Here is a 17,029-nt window from a genome sequence, read left to right on the forward strand (position 1 = left end):
GTAATAAATGAAGTAAACAGACACATATCTGCCAACGGTCCCACTATCTGAGTTTTTTAGTAGAGTATTTTTATAACTTTAATCCATTTTGAAGATTTTTACTTTTTTTTTTTTTTTTTTATTGTCACTGGTATTATTGCTGGGGCTCTGTGCCTGCATGATAAGTCCACTGATTGTCGCAGTCATTTTTCTTTTCATTTTTCCTTTGATAGGACAGAAATTGAGAGGGAAGGGAGAAAGAGAGGTACCTGCAGATCTTCTTCACCACTTGTGAAGAGATTCCCCCATGCGGGTGGGGAGTGGAAGCTCAAGCCCTGGTCCTCATGCATGGTAATGTATGCTCTTAAGTGGGCGTGCCACTGCCTGGTCCTTTATTATTATTTTTTTTTCTAATTTAGGGATCTCAATGAATACAGTGAAAAATCTGTTCCGAAGAAACAAAGTGTTCATGACTCAGCCTTACTGACTCTGATATCAAATCTCTTTTGGCTGAATAACCTACAATAGAAAAGTTACCATGCTGCTTTGGTTTTATAATGATAAATGCATTATGAATGTGTGTGTTTCCAATTCTTTCTTATGTAATAGTAGCAAAGGTTTACTATAACCACTAAAGCAGGATATCTCAAGAGGAAGTTGTTTAGCAACAACAGAAATACAGAGCAGATTTCACAAACTCACAAATGACTCATTAGTCATCATACCCTCTTTATCAATTTCCTAATTCACTTAAATGCAGTCATATAAAAATGTCAAAATCCATTATAAAGTACTTCCATGATAAAGTACTGTTGTTAAAATTCGGAGGCTCCAGCTGGCCGGGCTAGCTTCACGGGTGGGTAACAGAGACGACCAGAGACATACGGCTGGGCAGGGAAGCTGTATTTCTTTATTCAGGAACAACGATTCATAAACTAAACCAAACTAATCACCAAACAGAACTCTACTGTCTCTTTGCGGCGGCGCAAGCACTCTCTCTTACTCTGGAACTCAGGAACCCTCTAACTCCCGAACTCTCGAACTCTGCAACTTTGGAACTCTGGAACTCTGGCGGGGTTCCTTCAGGGCGGGGCCAAGCAGGCCCGTGAAACTAACTGGACTGATCCAATTCTCTTGGCGGGGGAGAACTACCCAATGTAAAGCATACAACAAAGTACTTTTCTTTTTATTTTTTAACCAGAGCACTGTTCAGCTCTGGCTTATTGTAGTGCAGGGGATTGAACCTGGGACTTTGGAGGCTCAGGCATGAGAGTCTGTTTGCATAACCATTATGCTATCTATCCTCCGCTCTGATTTTTCTTTTTAATGTTTTTTTTAATATTTATTTTATTTATTTATTCCCTTTTGTTGCCCTTGTTGTTTTATTGTTGTAGTTATTATTGTTGCCATCGTTGTTGGATAGGACAGAGAGAAATGGAGAGAGGAGGAGGAAGACAAGAGAGGGGGAGAGAAAGACATACACCTGCAGACCTGCTTCACGGCTTGTGAAGTGACTCCCCTGCAGGCAGCTGGGGAGCCAGGGCTCAAAGCAGGATCCTTACGCCAGTCCTTGCGCTTTGCACCACCTGCGCTTAACCCGCTGCGCTACAGCCTGACTCCCTCTTTTTAATGTTTTTATTTATTTATTATAGGGTAGAGACAGAGAAGAATTAAGAAGGGGGGAAGACAAAGAGGGAAAGAGACAGGAAGACACCTGCAACCTTGCACACTGCAATGTGTGTGCTTAAGCAGGTGCGCCACTGCCTGGCCCCAACTTCTGATTTTTCTAAAAGTGAAAAACATACTGGAGGGGGAAAAAAAAAGCTTAGCCCATTAAAACAAACATTTTTTTTCTCTTGAAGGATACTGATAAAGATATATTATGATCTTTTTAAAAATATATTTATTTATTCCCTTTTGTTGCTCTTGCTTTATTGATGTAGTTATTACTATTGTTGTTATAGATGTTGTAGTTGTTGGATAGGACAGAGAGAAATGGAGAGAGGAGGGGAAGACAGAGGGGGGAAGAGAAAGATAGACACCTGCAGACCTGATTCACCACCTGTGAAGCGACTCCCATAGAGATGGGAAGCTGGGGGCTCAAACTGGGATCCTTATGCTGGTCTTGTGCTTTGCACCACCTGTGCTTAACCCGCTGCACTACCACCCGACTCCCTATTATGATCTTTTAAAACAAGAATTTGAATAATGATTTTAAAGTTACTTATGTGACATTAATTCACTCACAAAGTTTTCAGTACATAAGGAAATTATATATATGTATATATTAAAAATGTAATGTTTGAACTTAAAAGACTAGGTTAATACACCAATAGTTTTACATATTGCCATCTGCTAGTAATATCAACAGCAATCCCATTTCTCTACTAAGTCAGTCAGTCTCTCTCTTTCTCTCTGTGTGTACATACTTTTCTCACAAATAAGTATTTTGTAAAATACACACAGGGATAACATTATGTGTCACTAGCTCCAAACAAACTCCTCTTTTAACCTGGGAGAGGAGGTCATTGCTGTACACACATAGGCAATAAACAGTTATAGACAGAAATAGGCTGGGAGTATGGATCAACCTACCAATGCCCATGTCCAGGGGAGAAGCAATTACAGAGGCCAGACCTTCTGCTCCCCATAATAATCCTGGGTCCATGTTCCCAGAGGGATCCCAGAGGTATAAAGAATAGGAAAGCTTTCAACGGTGGGTATGGGATGTGGAACCTTGGTGGTGGGAATTGTGTGTAATTGTAGCCCTTTTATCCAACAGATCTGTCGATCATAATTAAACCAATAATGGAAAAAAAAAAGATATGGGCCCTAGGTGAGATGTATGGGGTTTACAGTTAAAGGTATTTATATACTTTTTCATATATGGGAGCTTCATTCTGTCCTGATCCAGCTTTCTAGTCCTATTCTAAATTCTGACACTATCTTCCCAAACAATACTCTTAGCCCACCTCCATGTTATCTATTGGGCTCAGGCAAAAATTAGTAAAGTCATGGACCCCTTGGAATATACCTAAAATATACTTCCCTAGCTTCTTCCAATATGAAGACCCCAAATCTCACTTGATATACTCTTACCTTTAGGTTCCTAATTATTAAACAATTTTTTTCTGCTTTATATCTTAATGCTTTTCAGCCATCAAGTTTCAGATGCTACCATGACACCAACCTACCTTCCCTGGGCAGACAACTTAACAATGTGTCCTGGAACCTCGCCTCCCTAGAGTCCTACCCAATTAGGGAAAAAGACAGAAACAGGTTGGGATTATGGGTCAAACTGTCAAAGCCTATGGCCAGTGGAGAAACAATTACAGAAGCCAACCTTCCACCTTCTGCTCCCCATAAAGATCTTTAGTCCATACTCCCAGAGAAATAAAGAACAGGGAAACATCTTTTTTAAAAAAATTATTTATAACATAAAAATATTGATAAGACCACAGGATAAGAGGGGTACAATTCCCATTATCAGAATTCCACAGCTTATCTGCTCCATTGGAAGCTTTCCTATTCTTTTTTTTTTTTTTTAAGATTTTATCTATTTATTAATGAGAAACAAAGGGGGAGAGACAAAGAGCCAGACATCACTCTGGTACATGGCTGCCAGGGATTGAACTCAGGACCTCATGCTTGAGAGTCCAATGCTTTATCCACTGCACCACCTCCTGGACAGCTTTCCTATTCTTTATCCCTCAGGAAGCATGGATCCAGCATCATTATGGGGTGCAGAAGGTAGAAGGTCTAGCTTCTGTAATTGCTTATCCACTGAACATAGAATAGGGAAACTTCTGGGGCTGGGTAGTAACACAGAAAGTTAAGCGCACATGGCATTAAGTGCAAGGACTGGCACATAATTAAGGATCCCAGTTCAAGCCCGAGGCTCCTCACCTGCAGGGGAGGTAGCTTCACAAGTGGTGAAGCAGGTCTGCAAGTGTCTATCTTTCTTTCCCCCTCTATTTTCCCCTCCTCTATTATTCTCTATCCTATCCAATAACAATAACAACAACAACAAAGGCAACAAAAAATAGAAAAAAAATGGCACCCAGGAGCAGTGGATTCGTAGTGTAGGCACCAAGCCTCAGTAATCACCCTGGAGGCAAAATAGGAAAACTTCTAAAGGAGAGGGGGTGCCTTATGGAACTCTGGTGGCAGGAATTAAATTGTATGGAATTGTACCCCTTTTATCCCACAATCTTGTCAATCATTATTAAATCGCTAATAAAAAAATAAAAATAAGAAACTACTACTGGTGGGGGCCAGGTGGTGGCATACCTGGCTGAGTTCACACATTACAGTGAGTAAGGAACTGGGTTCAAGACAGCAGTCCCCATTGGCAGGGAGAAAACTTCATAAGTGGAAAAAGAATGCTTGTAGATGTCTTCTACCTTCCTATCTGTCTGTCTGTCTATCTCAATTTCCTCCCTTCTCAGTTTGTCTATCTTTATCTGAAATACATTTTTAAAAGAGTCAGTATGTCTTAAATAAATAAAATTACTGGTGCATGCACATCAACATTTAGTCTCTTTGATACATATATTACACAGCTTATTTGAGTTGTTTTTCTGCAACTGTTATAATTGCAGGATCTTTCTTGTGGTTGTGTATCTACAAAGTCAAAAAACATTTTACTAATAGATATTTTCTCTTTAAAAATAGTTTCAAGGGAGTTGGGTGGTAGCGCAGCAGGTTAAGCACATGTGGCTTGAAGTGCAAGGACCGGCATAAGGATCTGGGTTGGAGCCCCCGGCTCCCCACCTGCAGGGGTGTCACTTTACAGGCGGTGAAGCAGGTCTGCAGGTGTCTCTCTTTCTCTCTTCCCCTCCCCTCTCCATTTCTCTCTGTCCTATCTAACAACGACGACAATAACAACAATAGTAACTACAAAAATAAAAGGGGGGGGCAACAAAAGGGAAAATAAATTAAAAAAAAAAGTTTAAAAATAGTTTTAAATTCTTTCTTTGGTTAGCCTTATTCTCAATTACTTATTAGCTCCTGTTCATTTATGTCCGTTTTATGTTCTTGTTTCCTAAACACCTTGAAAATTAGCTCTATTTGATACCCATGTTATCTCATAACTTTGTGTATCAATATTAATTCACTAATATAAAGAAAAATAAATTAGCCTATCTTTTTGAAGTTCCTAAGGCCCCAGAAGTCACTGAATTAATTTTCTAGATGGAAGAAAAGAGAAACAATTTTGAGTAGACTTACCTCTTCTCTTCTCTCTTCTGAAGACGGAGTTTTAAGTTCTCGTGCAGTATCATCTTTTGGGTCAAAAAGATAAATATAATCTGAAGAGTAACTAACAAGAATCTCTTGACCATCTTCACTGTAGCACAGAGATGTCACCCGGCAGGACTTATTATTAAGATGGGAGGGGATAAAGCGGGCAACCATGCCAGTGGTTCCTCGACCTGCATAATTCCCTACATGAGAAAACAGGAAGCAATGTAAAATTCATGTTTTGGTGGCCAGAGAGAGGCAGCTCATGTGGGAGGGTGCCTGCTTTGCCATGCATGTGACCCTAAGTATGAGGTTGGACTCTACTTCATTGGGGGAAAATGTTGGTGCTATGACATTTTTATACTTCTGACTCTATCTGACAAAAGGCTAGAGAGGGGAAATTATAGTGACGACAAAAAAATAAATTAAAATCATGTTTTGAGGAAAAACACCTTAAAATATATTAAAATAAAAGTATATAATATAAAGCCTACATATCTTCAAATAGAAGACTACATAAATGTCTTATTAGAAATGTATGTTATTTCATCAATTAAAATAATGTGATTATAGTTATATGAAGTCATCTTCCAAAAGTACCTCTAAATTAAGATAACATTTTACCATATAAATAGGAAAGTTCATATAATCATCGAAGATAAAATAATGTAGTAGACTTTTAAAATGACTTTTTTTTTTTTTTGCTTAATTTTTCTTTTGTCTCTAGTGTTATTTCTGGGGCTCAGTGCCGGCACTTCGAATCCACTGCTCCTGGCAGTCATGTTTTCCATTTTATTATATAGGACAGAGAGAAATTGAGAGGGGAGAGGAAAATAGAGAGGGGGAAAGACACCTGCAGACCTGATCACTACTTGTGAAGTGACCTCCCTGAAGGTAGGGAACCTTGGGCTCTAATCGGGATCCTTGCACTGATCCTTGCACTTTGTAATCTGTGCATTTAACCTCGTGCACCCCTCCAAGCCCCTCTGCTTAATGTTTTTAAGATTTTCTTTTTTTTTTTTTTTTAAGATTTTATTTATTATAAGAGATAGGAAGAGAGAGAAAGAACCAGACATCACTCTGGCACATGTGCTGCTGGGGATTGAACTTAGGACCTCATGCTTGAGAGTCCAAAGCTATACCACTATGCCCCCTCCAGGACCACTGCTTAACATTTTTAAAAGATTTCTGATTGCCATAAAATTTTCCTCTAGTGTTGAGTGAAGATACTAGTAGGATTTTAATTTAATGGGTAGTTGTTAAAACAATATAAAAAATGAAAAACAAACAATATAGCATGTCAGGAAAGGTACAGCTGGATCTCTGTGCCTGAGACCCTGGAAGGCTATATTCTAATTATTCAATAAAGTTATATGATCCTGCACCATGAGGTCTTGTGTATTATTATTTCCATATATATATATATATATATATCCCTAAATATTTAAACAAATAAGTCTCGTCTGGTCTTTCCATTTAAAAAAATCTATATATGGGGGCCGGGAGGTAGCACAGCAGGTTAAGTGCTCATGGTGCGAAGTGCACAGATTGGCATAAGGATCCAGGTTCAAGGTCCCGGCTCCCCGACTACAGGGGAGTCGCTTCACAGGCAGTGAAGCAGGTCTGTGGGCGTCTATCGTTCTCTCCATCCCCTCTGTCTTCCCCTCCTCTCTCGATTTCTCTCTGTTCTATCCAACAGCAATAACAATAACAACAACAAGGGCAACAATAACAACAACAACAAGGGCAACAAAAATGGAAAAAAAAATAGCCTCCAGGAGCAGTGGATTCGTAGTGCAGTCACTGAGCCCCAGCAATAACCCTGGAGGCAAAATAAAAATAGCAAAACAAAAAAGAAAGAAAGAAAGAAAGAAAGAAAGAAAGAAAGAAAGAAAGAAAGAAAGAATCTGTGTACTTTTCATTCACACTGCTAATTTCTGGCCAAATCTACCTGTTTGTTTATGTACTTATTTATTATGAAAGACAGAATAAGAAAGGAGGGATCATGAGACAGGACCATACCAATGCTCAGCTCTGGCACAAACTGCTCCCTGTATTGAATTTATATGGTTTTTGGTATTTAAGTTGATGCTCTATATTATTTTTGTTTTTAATCTTGCCACCAAAGTTATCATTGGTACTTGGTATCTACATGACAAATCCCCTGGTCACAGCAATAATTTTTTTAAATTTTTTCCTTTTATCTGACATGACAGAGAAACTGAGAGGGGAAAGGGGAAGACGAAGAAATAGAGACATCTATAGTACTGCTTCACTGCTCGGAAGCCCTTCACACCTACTCCTGCAGGTATATTTATTTACTTTAAATGTTAAATTTTAACTTATCTTTTTAAAGATAGAGACAGAGAGGCGGGGGTGGGGGAGATAAATAAATATTCCACAGCACTGAAGCTCCCCCTTCAATGTGGTGGTGGATGCCAAGCTCAAATCTGGGTCATGTACAAGGCAAAGCAGCATACTATCCAAGTGACTATTTTTTTTTTCAGCCCACTGCCCTTTATATCAACATAGGATACTTCAGAAGTGATTTGATGACAGAGTGAATGAGGAGTGGTTTAAGGTGGATTAAAATGAGTACAGTAGCACCACTAATAGTATTTAGGATATGCAAACACACACATAGACACACACTTGCACATATCCAAGTCACTGTTTTTTTCCTAGCTTTTATCTCTACATTTACTATGATCCTCTTGCCTGAACAGAGGCAAAACTAGAAAAGTCAAGTGTTATATGCTAGCTTCCCCCCCCCACCAACTTCCAAATATGACTTTATGTGGCCTTTGGAAATAAAGTTTTTGCAGATGCAATTAGTACGATGAGGTCATACTGGAGTGGGTCATGTGGACAGACACACAAAAGAGAGAATGGCGCACAGATATGGAAACAGAGATTGGAGCGGTGCTTCCAAAAGCCCAGGGAATGCTCCTATAGATTTACCCAACTGGAGCTAGGGGAAAAGTATGCAACAGATGCTCCCTGATCAACTCAGACACAAAACAACGCCTCTGCCTGAAATGTCTACCTCTGCAACGCCTCTGCCTGAAATGTCTACCCTCCAGAAATATGAGAGAGTAATTGCCATGTGTAAAGCCATCCTCTTTGCATAAATGTGCTTTATCAGCCCTAGGAAAGGAATAAATCAAATGTTGCAATGCTTTAAAGCAATAAACTTTTAAAAGTATCACTGTTACAATGATTAAAAATCTGGGGAAATGCTATTCATAATAGTATATTGTTTAAATAGGATTCACTTGCTGAATTTTATGGCTAACTAAAAATTTAAATTTCAAATCCATCATATATGTTCTCTAAAATATATCTACTTACTGACCTGTAGCTCTTGTGCCCAGCATTCGCCGATCATATATTCGTACTGAGCTATCAGAACAACCAACAGCCAGGTAATATGGTATTGGTGGGCAAATGGCTACTGAGGTGGCAGCACGCCGGCAGTTAATTAAAATATCCTACAAAGTAGAAAATGTCATCATTATATTGAGCTTTACATAGAGATGAAACTTCAAAACAATTCTTCAATTGGAAAACAGACTTTCTCAGAAATCTTAAATCCTGTGTGATAGGGCAAACAACACTTTGTTTTTCAGGTTTCTTAAAAAAAAAAAATTACTTACTGGATAGAGGCAGCCAGAAATTGATAGGGAGCTAGAGAACATGAAAGACAGACACACCTGCAGACCTGCTTCATCCACTTGAGAAGCTTTCCCCCTGCAGGTGGTGTTTTCCAGGTTTCCAACAGTATTTTTAACACATTTAGACCATATGAAACCAAAACAAATATATTCAGTTAATAGTATTACTAAGCAGTTTGCCACATCAAGGAAAATTCTGTTTCTCTTTAGTTTGCCACACAATTCTAGAAATTACTTCTAACAAAATATTGTGCACTTTCCTTAGGAATCCCCCTAAATTTACATATGAATACATCAGAGATTTGAAAAATAAATACTATTTGAAGGAAAAAAATATGTACTGAAAAAATGTGACCCTTACATCTTTGCAATCTTCTTTCGTACAGCTAGTTTTGATGCGTGTATCAAACCACCTAACAGTTCCATCTTCACCGCATGAGAGGAAAGTATACGGGTCATTGGGTACTGTCATAATCTGTTATAAAAACAAAAGTACAAGTAACGTTACTGAACATTTATGGAAATGGCTATGGCATACACTGTTCCTACTTCATAAAATGATTAAGGCAAAGAAACTAAGAAACAGTTAAATGTTTATTACTTACTCATGTATGTCATAGTTCAAAAATAGTATGTATGGAAATACAGAGTAAGTAATTACTTTGAAGTTTGAAATTAAGTTTTTAAAATGGTAACTCTGAAAAAAAAATTTCCTAGGCTAGGAAACTTATTCAAACTCTTTAAAGTCTAATATTTATTTTTTGGATCCGGATATGAATTTATACTTGTATTATAAGTACATAATAAAATTTTCTTCCTGAACAATGTTTAAGAAAATTGCAGTATGCTGAATTGATTTAAGCAACTAAACTGACCTCTCTTTTTTTTTTCATTTGTTTTCTCAGAGAAAACAAGAGATTGAAGCACAGAATATTTTTTCTTTTCTTTTTTTAATATTTATTTATTTATAAAAGGAAACACTGACAAAACCATAGGATAAGAGGGGTACGACTCCACACAATTCCTACCACCAGGACTCCATATCTCATCCCCTCCCCTGATAGCTTTCCTATTCTTTATTCCTCTGGGAGTATGGACCCAAGGTCATTGTGGGATGCAGAAGGTGGAAGGTCTGGCTTCTTTAATTGTTTCCCCGTTGAACATGGGCATTGACAGGTTGATTCATACTCCCAGTCTGCCTCTCTCTTTCCCTAGTAGGGTGGGGTTCTGGGGAGTCAGAGCTCCAGCACACATTGGTGAGGTTGTCTGTCCAGGGAAGTCAGGTTGGCTTCATGCTAGCATCTGGAACCTGGTGGCTGAAAAGAGAGTTAACATATAAAGCCAAACAGTTTTTGACTATTCATGAATCTAAAGGCTGGAGTAGTGCAGATGAAGAGTTGGGGGGAGGGGTGTGTCTCTGTTTTGTAGATACATAGTAGGCATATTTTAGTTATATTCCAAAGGGCCAGTGGCTATACTAGTTTGTTTTTTTTTCCCCTGAGCCTGAAATCTGATATGCAGGTGGATCATCCAAGTTATTCTCTGGGGAGATGATGTCATGGCTGGAAAAAGGACCAGAAAGCTATATCACGGAACAGAGTAGCTCCCAAATATGGGAAAGATGTACAAGTACTGTTGACTGTAAACCCCATAATGAAATAGTGTCTACTTAGATACCCTCCTCATCTATTTCCTATTATACTTCCCTCACTCACTCCCAAGCTATCCTTATCAAAGCAAGGACCGCAAAAGCTGAATAAAAACAAGAGACTGGCATACTTTAACAATGACTCTTTAGTCACTATCAAGCCACCCCATCATCTGGGGCCCTATTCGGGGAGTCCTGAGATTCCCAAACAGACATGATGAGCCTAGACCTCAAATAAATCCCTCTCTCCATTGTTACCGGTCATCTCTATCAGGAACAACAAAATAGACCCCTTTGTGGGCCCCCATAGGACCTTGCCCTCAACTTGGATCAACAACGGTAAAGAATGTTCCATCCTCTGAAGGGAGGCTGGACAACATACTCTATGCTACACCTGAGGAAGATGGGTCCTAATATTGGGGCAGCTTGGAATGTTCCTACTGATGACCACAGAATGTGAGCTCGGATCTACAGGGATGCAGAAGTCACATAGGCTCCTAAGCTGAATATGGGTCCCAGATCACATCAAATCGATGGGGTTTACATTCAGCACAGAATATTTCTTCATGCACAGAGGCCAGGCTCAAACCTGGGTCATGCACACACTGAAGCAATTCACTATCCAAGTGAACTATTTCACTGGCCCTTAGTTTTGTTGTTGTTGTTGTTTTTTCTAATGGTAGAAATTGTTGCTGCTTGTACAACAATGTGAATGCACTTAAAGTCAGTGGAATATACTTAAAAATAACTTGAATGGCAATCATTATGTACACTTGACCATATTAAATATTTTATGGCAATGTAATATTTTAGATATTTCTGTACTCACTCCAGGTTCAGTAAAACAACATTGTAAGTCAAAGCTCTCTATGAATCCTTCTGCCCCCCCAAAATGCCTTCCTTCTTCAGTCCACAGAAATAGAAACTAACAAAATTGGGTGCCCAGCATTCCTGCATGGTTTTGATGCACCCATTTACAAGAAGGCATGCTCTTACATTTAAAAGTTTTGCATATACAGTAAGGCACTCAGATTTATTACTGTCAAATAAATACAAATTAAGTATTTTTTTTTATTATCTTTATTTTTTGGATAGAAACAGCCAGACTGAGAAGGGGGAATAGGGAGAGAGACAGAGAGATACCTGCAGCACTGCTCCACCACTTGTGAAGCTTTCCCCTTGCAGGTGGGGACTGAGGGCTTGAACCCGGGTTCTGGTGCACTGTAACATGTGCACTCAACCAGGTGCACCACCACCCAGCCCACAAATTAAATCTTAAGTCACTACTACCACATAGTACTATAATGACCAAAACAAGAGACTTGATAATGTCAGGTGTTGTGAGGGTATGAAGTAACTAGAACTCTTTATAGTTGATGATGCTGTAAAGTGGTACAAACACTTTTGAAAAACCATATGTCAGTAACTACTAAAGCTGATCATATACTTCTGTGTGACTACCAATTTCACTAAAACCCAATGCCTGCAAGAGGACTCCTAAGGCGATGCACTAAATATTCACAGAACATGGATTCAGAAAAGGACTAACAATATTAATATTCAATAGTAAGGGCTGGAACAGAAATTGTGACATATTCTCAAAATAAAATAGTAAATTTGCATTAACAACGAACAAACACACCATCCTCAAATTACCTATGTCAGAAGACAATGGAATAACATCTTTATAATAGAAAGACAACACTGAACTAAAAAGTCAAAACAGAATTCCTCAATTACTCACAAAAAATCTTTTTAAAATAAATTATTTTTAGCTATAAGAAAGGTGAAAGGAGGGGGGTCGGGCGGTGGCGCAGTGGGTTAAGCGCATGTGGCGCAAAGCGCAGGAACCGGCGTAAGGATCCCGGTTCGAGCCCCCGGCTCCCCACCTGCAGGAGAGTTGCTTCACAGGCGGTGAAGCAGGTCTGCAGGTGTCTATCTTTCTTTCCTCCTCTCTGTCTTCCCCTCCTCTCTCCATTTCTCTCTGTCCTATCCAACAACGAATTGCATCAACAAGGGCAATAATAATAACCACAACGAAGCTACAACAAGGGCAACAAAAGGGGAAAAAAAAAAAAAGGCCTCCAGGAGCGGTGGATTCATGGTGCAGGCACCGAGCCCAGCAATAACCCTGGAGGAGGAAAAAAAAAAAAAGAAAGGTGAAAGGATTACTTATTAGCAAGTAATCACGAAAGACATATCTCTGATATCTGATTACTGTAAAAAATGGCGACTAATCCCTAGCACTGCAAAAAACGGTATCATCTGTTTTCCATCTACACCATGCCTCGGCCTCGCGTGAGCTTAATGTGCAGCTTGGCGATACGAGAATCCGGCATGAAGCCCAGCCAGTCTATCTTGGCGTTACTCTCGATCGCACTCTGTCATTTCACAAACATCTCATAAAAACTGCAGCAAAGGTGGGCGCGAGGAATAACATCATTGCAAGACTGGCCAGCTCCTCATGCGGCGCGAGCGCTTCCACACTACCATCATCATCTCTGGCATTATGCTATTCCACTGCAGAATACTGTGCCCCAGTATGGTTCCGTAGCCCCCATGTCCACTTGGTCGATTCCAAATTATATTCCTCCATGAGGATAATTTCTGGAACCATCCGTTCCACCCCGGTTCCATGGCTGCCAGTTCTTAGCAACATCGCCCCGCCAGATATTCGTCGGGATGCGGCATCATCTAAGTTCATTTCCCACGTCTACGCTCGACCGGACCTGCCAATATACGCGGATATCTTCGCCCACCCTGTTCAACGCTTGACATCTCGTCACCCCATCTGGTCCCCTACGCCTACACTGAACTTCTCTGTTCCAGTCTCTTGGAAACAGAGCTGGCAGTCAGCTGAGGTAAATAACAAACACCTCATCACAGACCCCTGCAAGCGTCAACCCGGCTTTGACCTAGCATGTTATGATTGGGCTCTCCTCAATCGCTATCAAACAGGCCATGGCCGGTGCGCCGCTATGTTCCATCGCTGGGGAGCCAGAGACGACCCTAACTGCCCCTGCGGCTACAGACAGACTATGACCCACATAGTCAACGACTGCCACCTCTCCAGATTCAAAGGAGGTCTCAAAACTTTACATCAGGCTCAACCTGATGCTGTTGACTGGCTACGGAAGAAGGGCAAACGCTAGAAGAAGAAGCAAGTAATCAGCAAAAGAATCATCCTGACCTATTAATTATGTCCTATTATTTTAGTAAATGAGTTTAAACGAAGCACATTAAGATTAACCATTTATAAACTGCCTAAATTGACTTTCCAGATATGGCATATTTGAGAGTACATGGGCTACAAAATATAAAATATTTACTATCTAGCCCCTTGCAGGATAACTTCCCAGACCCTTCTGTACTAACAGACCAGCACAATATGAAGTATTTTGTAAAAATTTTTCAAGTAAAAGTAAAATGGGACCAGACAATTCAAATATATTAAATTTCTATCTCTTTCAATACTAAAAACTGACAGAACAAGTAATCAGAAAATCGGCTGAAATAAAGAAGATAAACACTGAGATGAACTATGATGAAATAAGGATACACATTATTATCCAGTTAATATGTCTAGCTTGCAGCAAAGACTCATTTACAATAATGACTTATTCTGGGACATAAATCAGATCTCACTAAAATTCAAAGGATTCAAATTAGATAAGGCATATTATCTGACCATAATAGATTTAACTAGAATTAGAAATTTCCAAATATCTGAAAACTAAATGACATATTTTCCAATTAACTACTAAATTAGAAAGTATTCTGAATAGAAGACAAATTAAAGTACAGTATATGAAAATTTGTGAAATATACCCAAAGAAATACTCAGAAAAAATTTTCACTAAACAACTATACTAAAATGGTCAGTGGCTTCAGTCACTATCTTAAGAAAACAGAAAAAAAAAAAAAAAAGGCAATAAAGTTTACCATACCAAAAAAAAAAAATTGCCATACCAAATAAAAAAGGAGAAAGTAGAGATCATAAGTAGAAACAAAACACAGATAAACAGGGGGGCAGGGGAAGAAATTCAATGAAACTGTAAGTTAATTCTTAGAAAACAATACGAGGTGTTAAAACTCTCTATTCAGACTGACAAAAAAAATTAAAATAAAGGAGAGGAAAAAAACTAGCCAGTTTTAGCCTTAAAACTTCCCCAATCTGGTGGTCTGGGAGGTGGCGCAGTGGTAAAGCATTGGATTCTCAAGCATGAGGTCCCGAGTTCAATCCCCGGCAGCACATGTACCAGAGTGATGTCTGGTTCTTTCTCTCCCTATCTTTTTCATTAATAAATAAATAAATTCTAAAAACAAAACAAAACAAAACAAAAAAACCTTCCCCAATCTGAGAAAAACAACAGGCATCCACATTCAAAAAGTTTAAAGGGGGGGTCGGGTGATGGCTCAGTGGGTTAAGCACATGTGGCGCAAAGGGCGTAGGGAACCCAGTTCGAGCCCCCGGCTCCCCACCTGCAGGAGAGTCGCTTCACAAGTGGTGAAGCAGGTCTGCAGGTGTCTGTCTTTCTCTCCCCCACTCTGTCTTCCCCTCCTCTCTCCATTTCTCTCTGTCCTATCCAACAATGAACAACAGCAACAATGGCAATAATAACAACCACAACGAGGCTACAACAACAAGGGCAACAAAAGGGGGGAAAAATGGCCTCCAGGAGTGGTGGATTCATGGTGCAGGCACCTAGCCCAGCAATAACCCTGGAGGGGGAAAAAAAAAGTTTGAAGGATACTGACAAAGATGAATCCCTAATGAGACTGCTGAGACACATTTTAAACAACTTGAGGAACTGGGAAGACAGTATAATGGTCATACAAAAGACTTTCAAGCCTGATGCTCTGAGATCCCAGGTTAAATCCTAGCACCACCACAAGCCAGAGCTGATCAGGGCTCTGATCAGTCAATTTATCTATGTTCCCTCCTTCCTTCTTTCCTCCCTTCCTTCCTTTTTGTCTCTCCTTCCCTCCCTCCCTCCTTCATTAAAATAAATATTGAAGAAAACTGTCTAAGACAGAGGAGCTATTAAATCAGAAAGAGTAATATGTATTGCTACATACAAAAGCATTTCCTTAAGATTCCCAGTGAATTTTTCAGCAGAAACATTACAGGCCAGAAGGGAGTGGGATAATATATTCAAAGAACAGAAAGAAAGAAAGAAAAAAAAATGATCCAAAAAATTATTTCCAGAAAAACTGCTCTTTCTAATTGAAGAAACAATAAAGATCATAATGGATAAATAAAAGCTGAGCAGAGGGCGAGTAAGGATCCCGGTTGGACGCCCCCAGTTCCCCACCTGCAGGGGGGTGGGGTGGGGGGTGGGGGTTTGCTTCACAAGCAGTGAAGCAGGTCTGCTGCAGATGTCTTTCTCTCCCCCTCTCAGTCTTCCCTTCCTCTCTTGATTTCTCTCTGTCCTATCCAACAACAATGACAGCAATAACAACAACAATGATAAACAACAAGGGCAACAAAAGGAAAAAAAAGGTCTCTAGAGGCAGTGGATTCATAGTGCAGGCACTGAGCCCCAGCAATAACTTGGAAGGAAAACAAACAAACAAACAAACAAACAAATTAAACTGAACAGATTCATCACAAGGCCTGCTGCCTCACAAGAATTTTAATTTTTTTAGATACAGACAGAAGGGGGGGGGGAGAGACCGAGAGACCACAGCACAGAAGAAGCTTCTTTCAATGCAGTGGGGTCAGATTCACACCCGGGTTGAGTACATGGTAAAACAATGCACTATTCAAGTGAACTATTTTGGTGGCCTGCCTCACAAGAATTCTAACAGGAAGTCTTCAAGTTGAAATCAAATACATGGGTCAGATGGATGTGGTAAATAGTTTATCATATATATTTATTTTCTTCAAGTTTGGGAACAACCACTGCCCTAATCCAGCTTTCAAGTTCTATTCTCCACTCTGACATCATCATCTCCCAGAGAATATTTCTAGTTCACCTTCATGACAGCTATCAACTCAAGTAAAGACTACTAAAGTCTGTGGGGGTAGATAGCATAATATTTATGCAAACAGACTCTCATGCCTGAGCCTTCAAAGTTTCAGGTTCAATCCCTGCACCACCATAAGCCAGAGCAGTGTTCTGGTGAAAAAAAAAAATTACTAAATTCCTGGACTCCTAGGAACTCCAAAATAGATATCCTAGCCTGTTTCCACCCCCAACTCTCACTGGCGCTATTCCTACATTTTGTTCCCTGTTTATTAAACATTTTGTCCTGCTTTATATCTTACTGCCTTTCAGCTACCAAGTTCTAGATGTTATTATGGTCCCACCCTGATTTCCCCTGGCAGATAGTTGCTCCCAGAAGCTCATCTTTCTAAAGCCCTACCCTACTAGGGAAAGACAGAGAGAGGTTGGAGATATGGATTGACCAAACAACATCCATGCCCTATAGAGAGGCAATTACAGAAGGCAATGCTACTTCTTTCTACCCCCAAAACAATGTG

At 39.7% G+C, this 17,029-nt stretch overlaps 1 protein-coding gene across 10 annotated transcripts in view; it reads right to left on the bottom strand.

Moving 5' to 3' along the window:
• Positions 1 to 17,029, bottom strand: part of DCAF6 (DDB1 and CUL4 associated factor 6) — a 125,442-nt gene that overhangs the window by 83,879 nt on the left and 24,534 nt on the right. For all 10 annotated transcript variants that reach the window (XM_060197983.1, XM_060197986.1, XM_060197985.1 and 7 more), the window contains exons 5-7: positions 9,256 to 9,369; positions 8,576 to 8,711; positions 5,209 to 5,423 (exon numbers count right to left, since the gene is read on the bottom strand). In XM_060197983.1, the coding sequence (XP_060053966.1) occupies positions 5,209 to 5,423; positions 8,576 to 8,711; positions 9,256 to 9,369 (465 nt within the window). The remainder of the gene's footprint in view (positions 1 to 5,208; positions 5,424 to 8,575; positions 8,712 to 9,255; positions 9,370 to 17,029) is intronic.

The sequence above is a fragment of the Erinaceus europaeus genome, chromosome 9 (genome assembly GCF_950295315.1).
Source record: "Erinaceus europaeus chromosome 9, mEriEur2.1, whole genome shotgun sequence".
Taxonomy (NCBI): Eukaryota; Metazoa; Chordata; class Mammalia; order Eulipotyphla; family Erinaceidae; genus Erinaceus; species Erinaceus europaeus.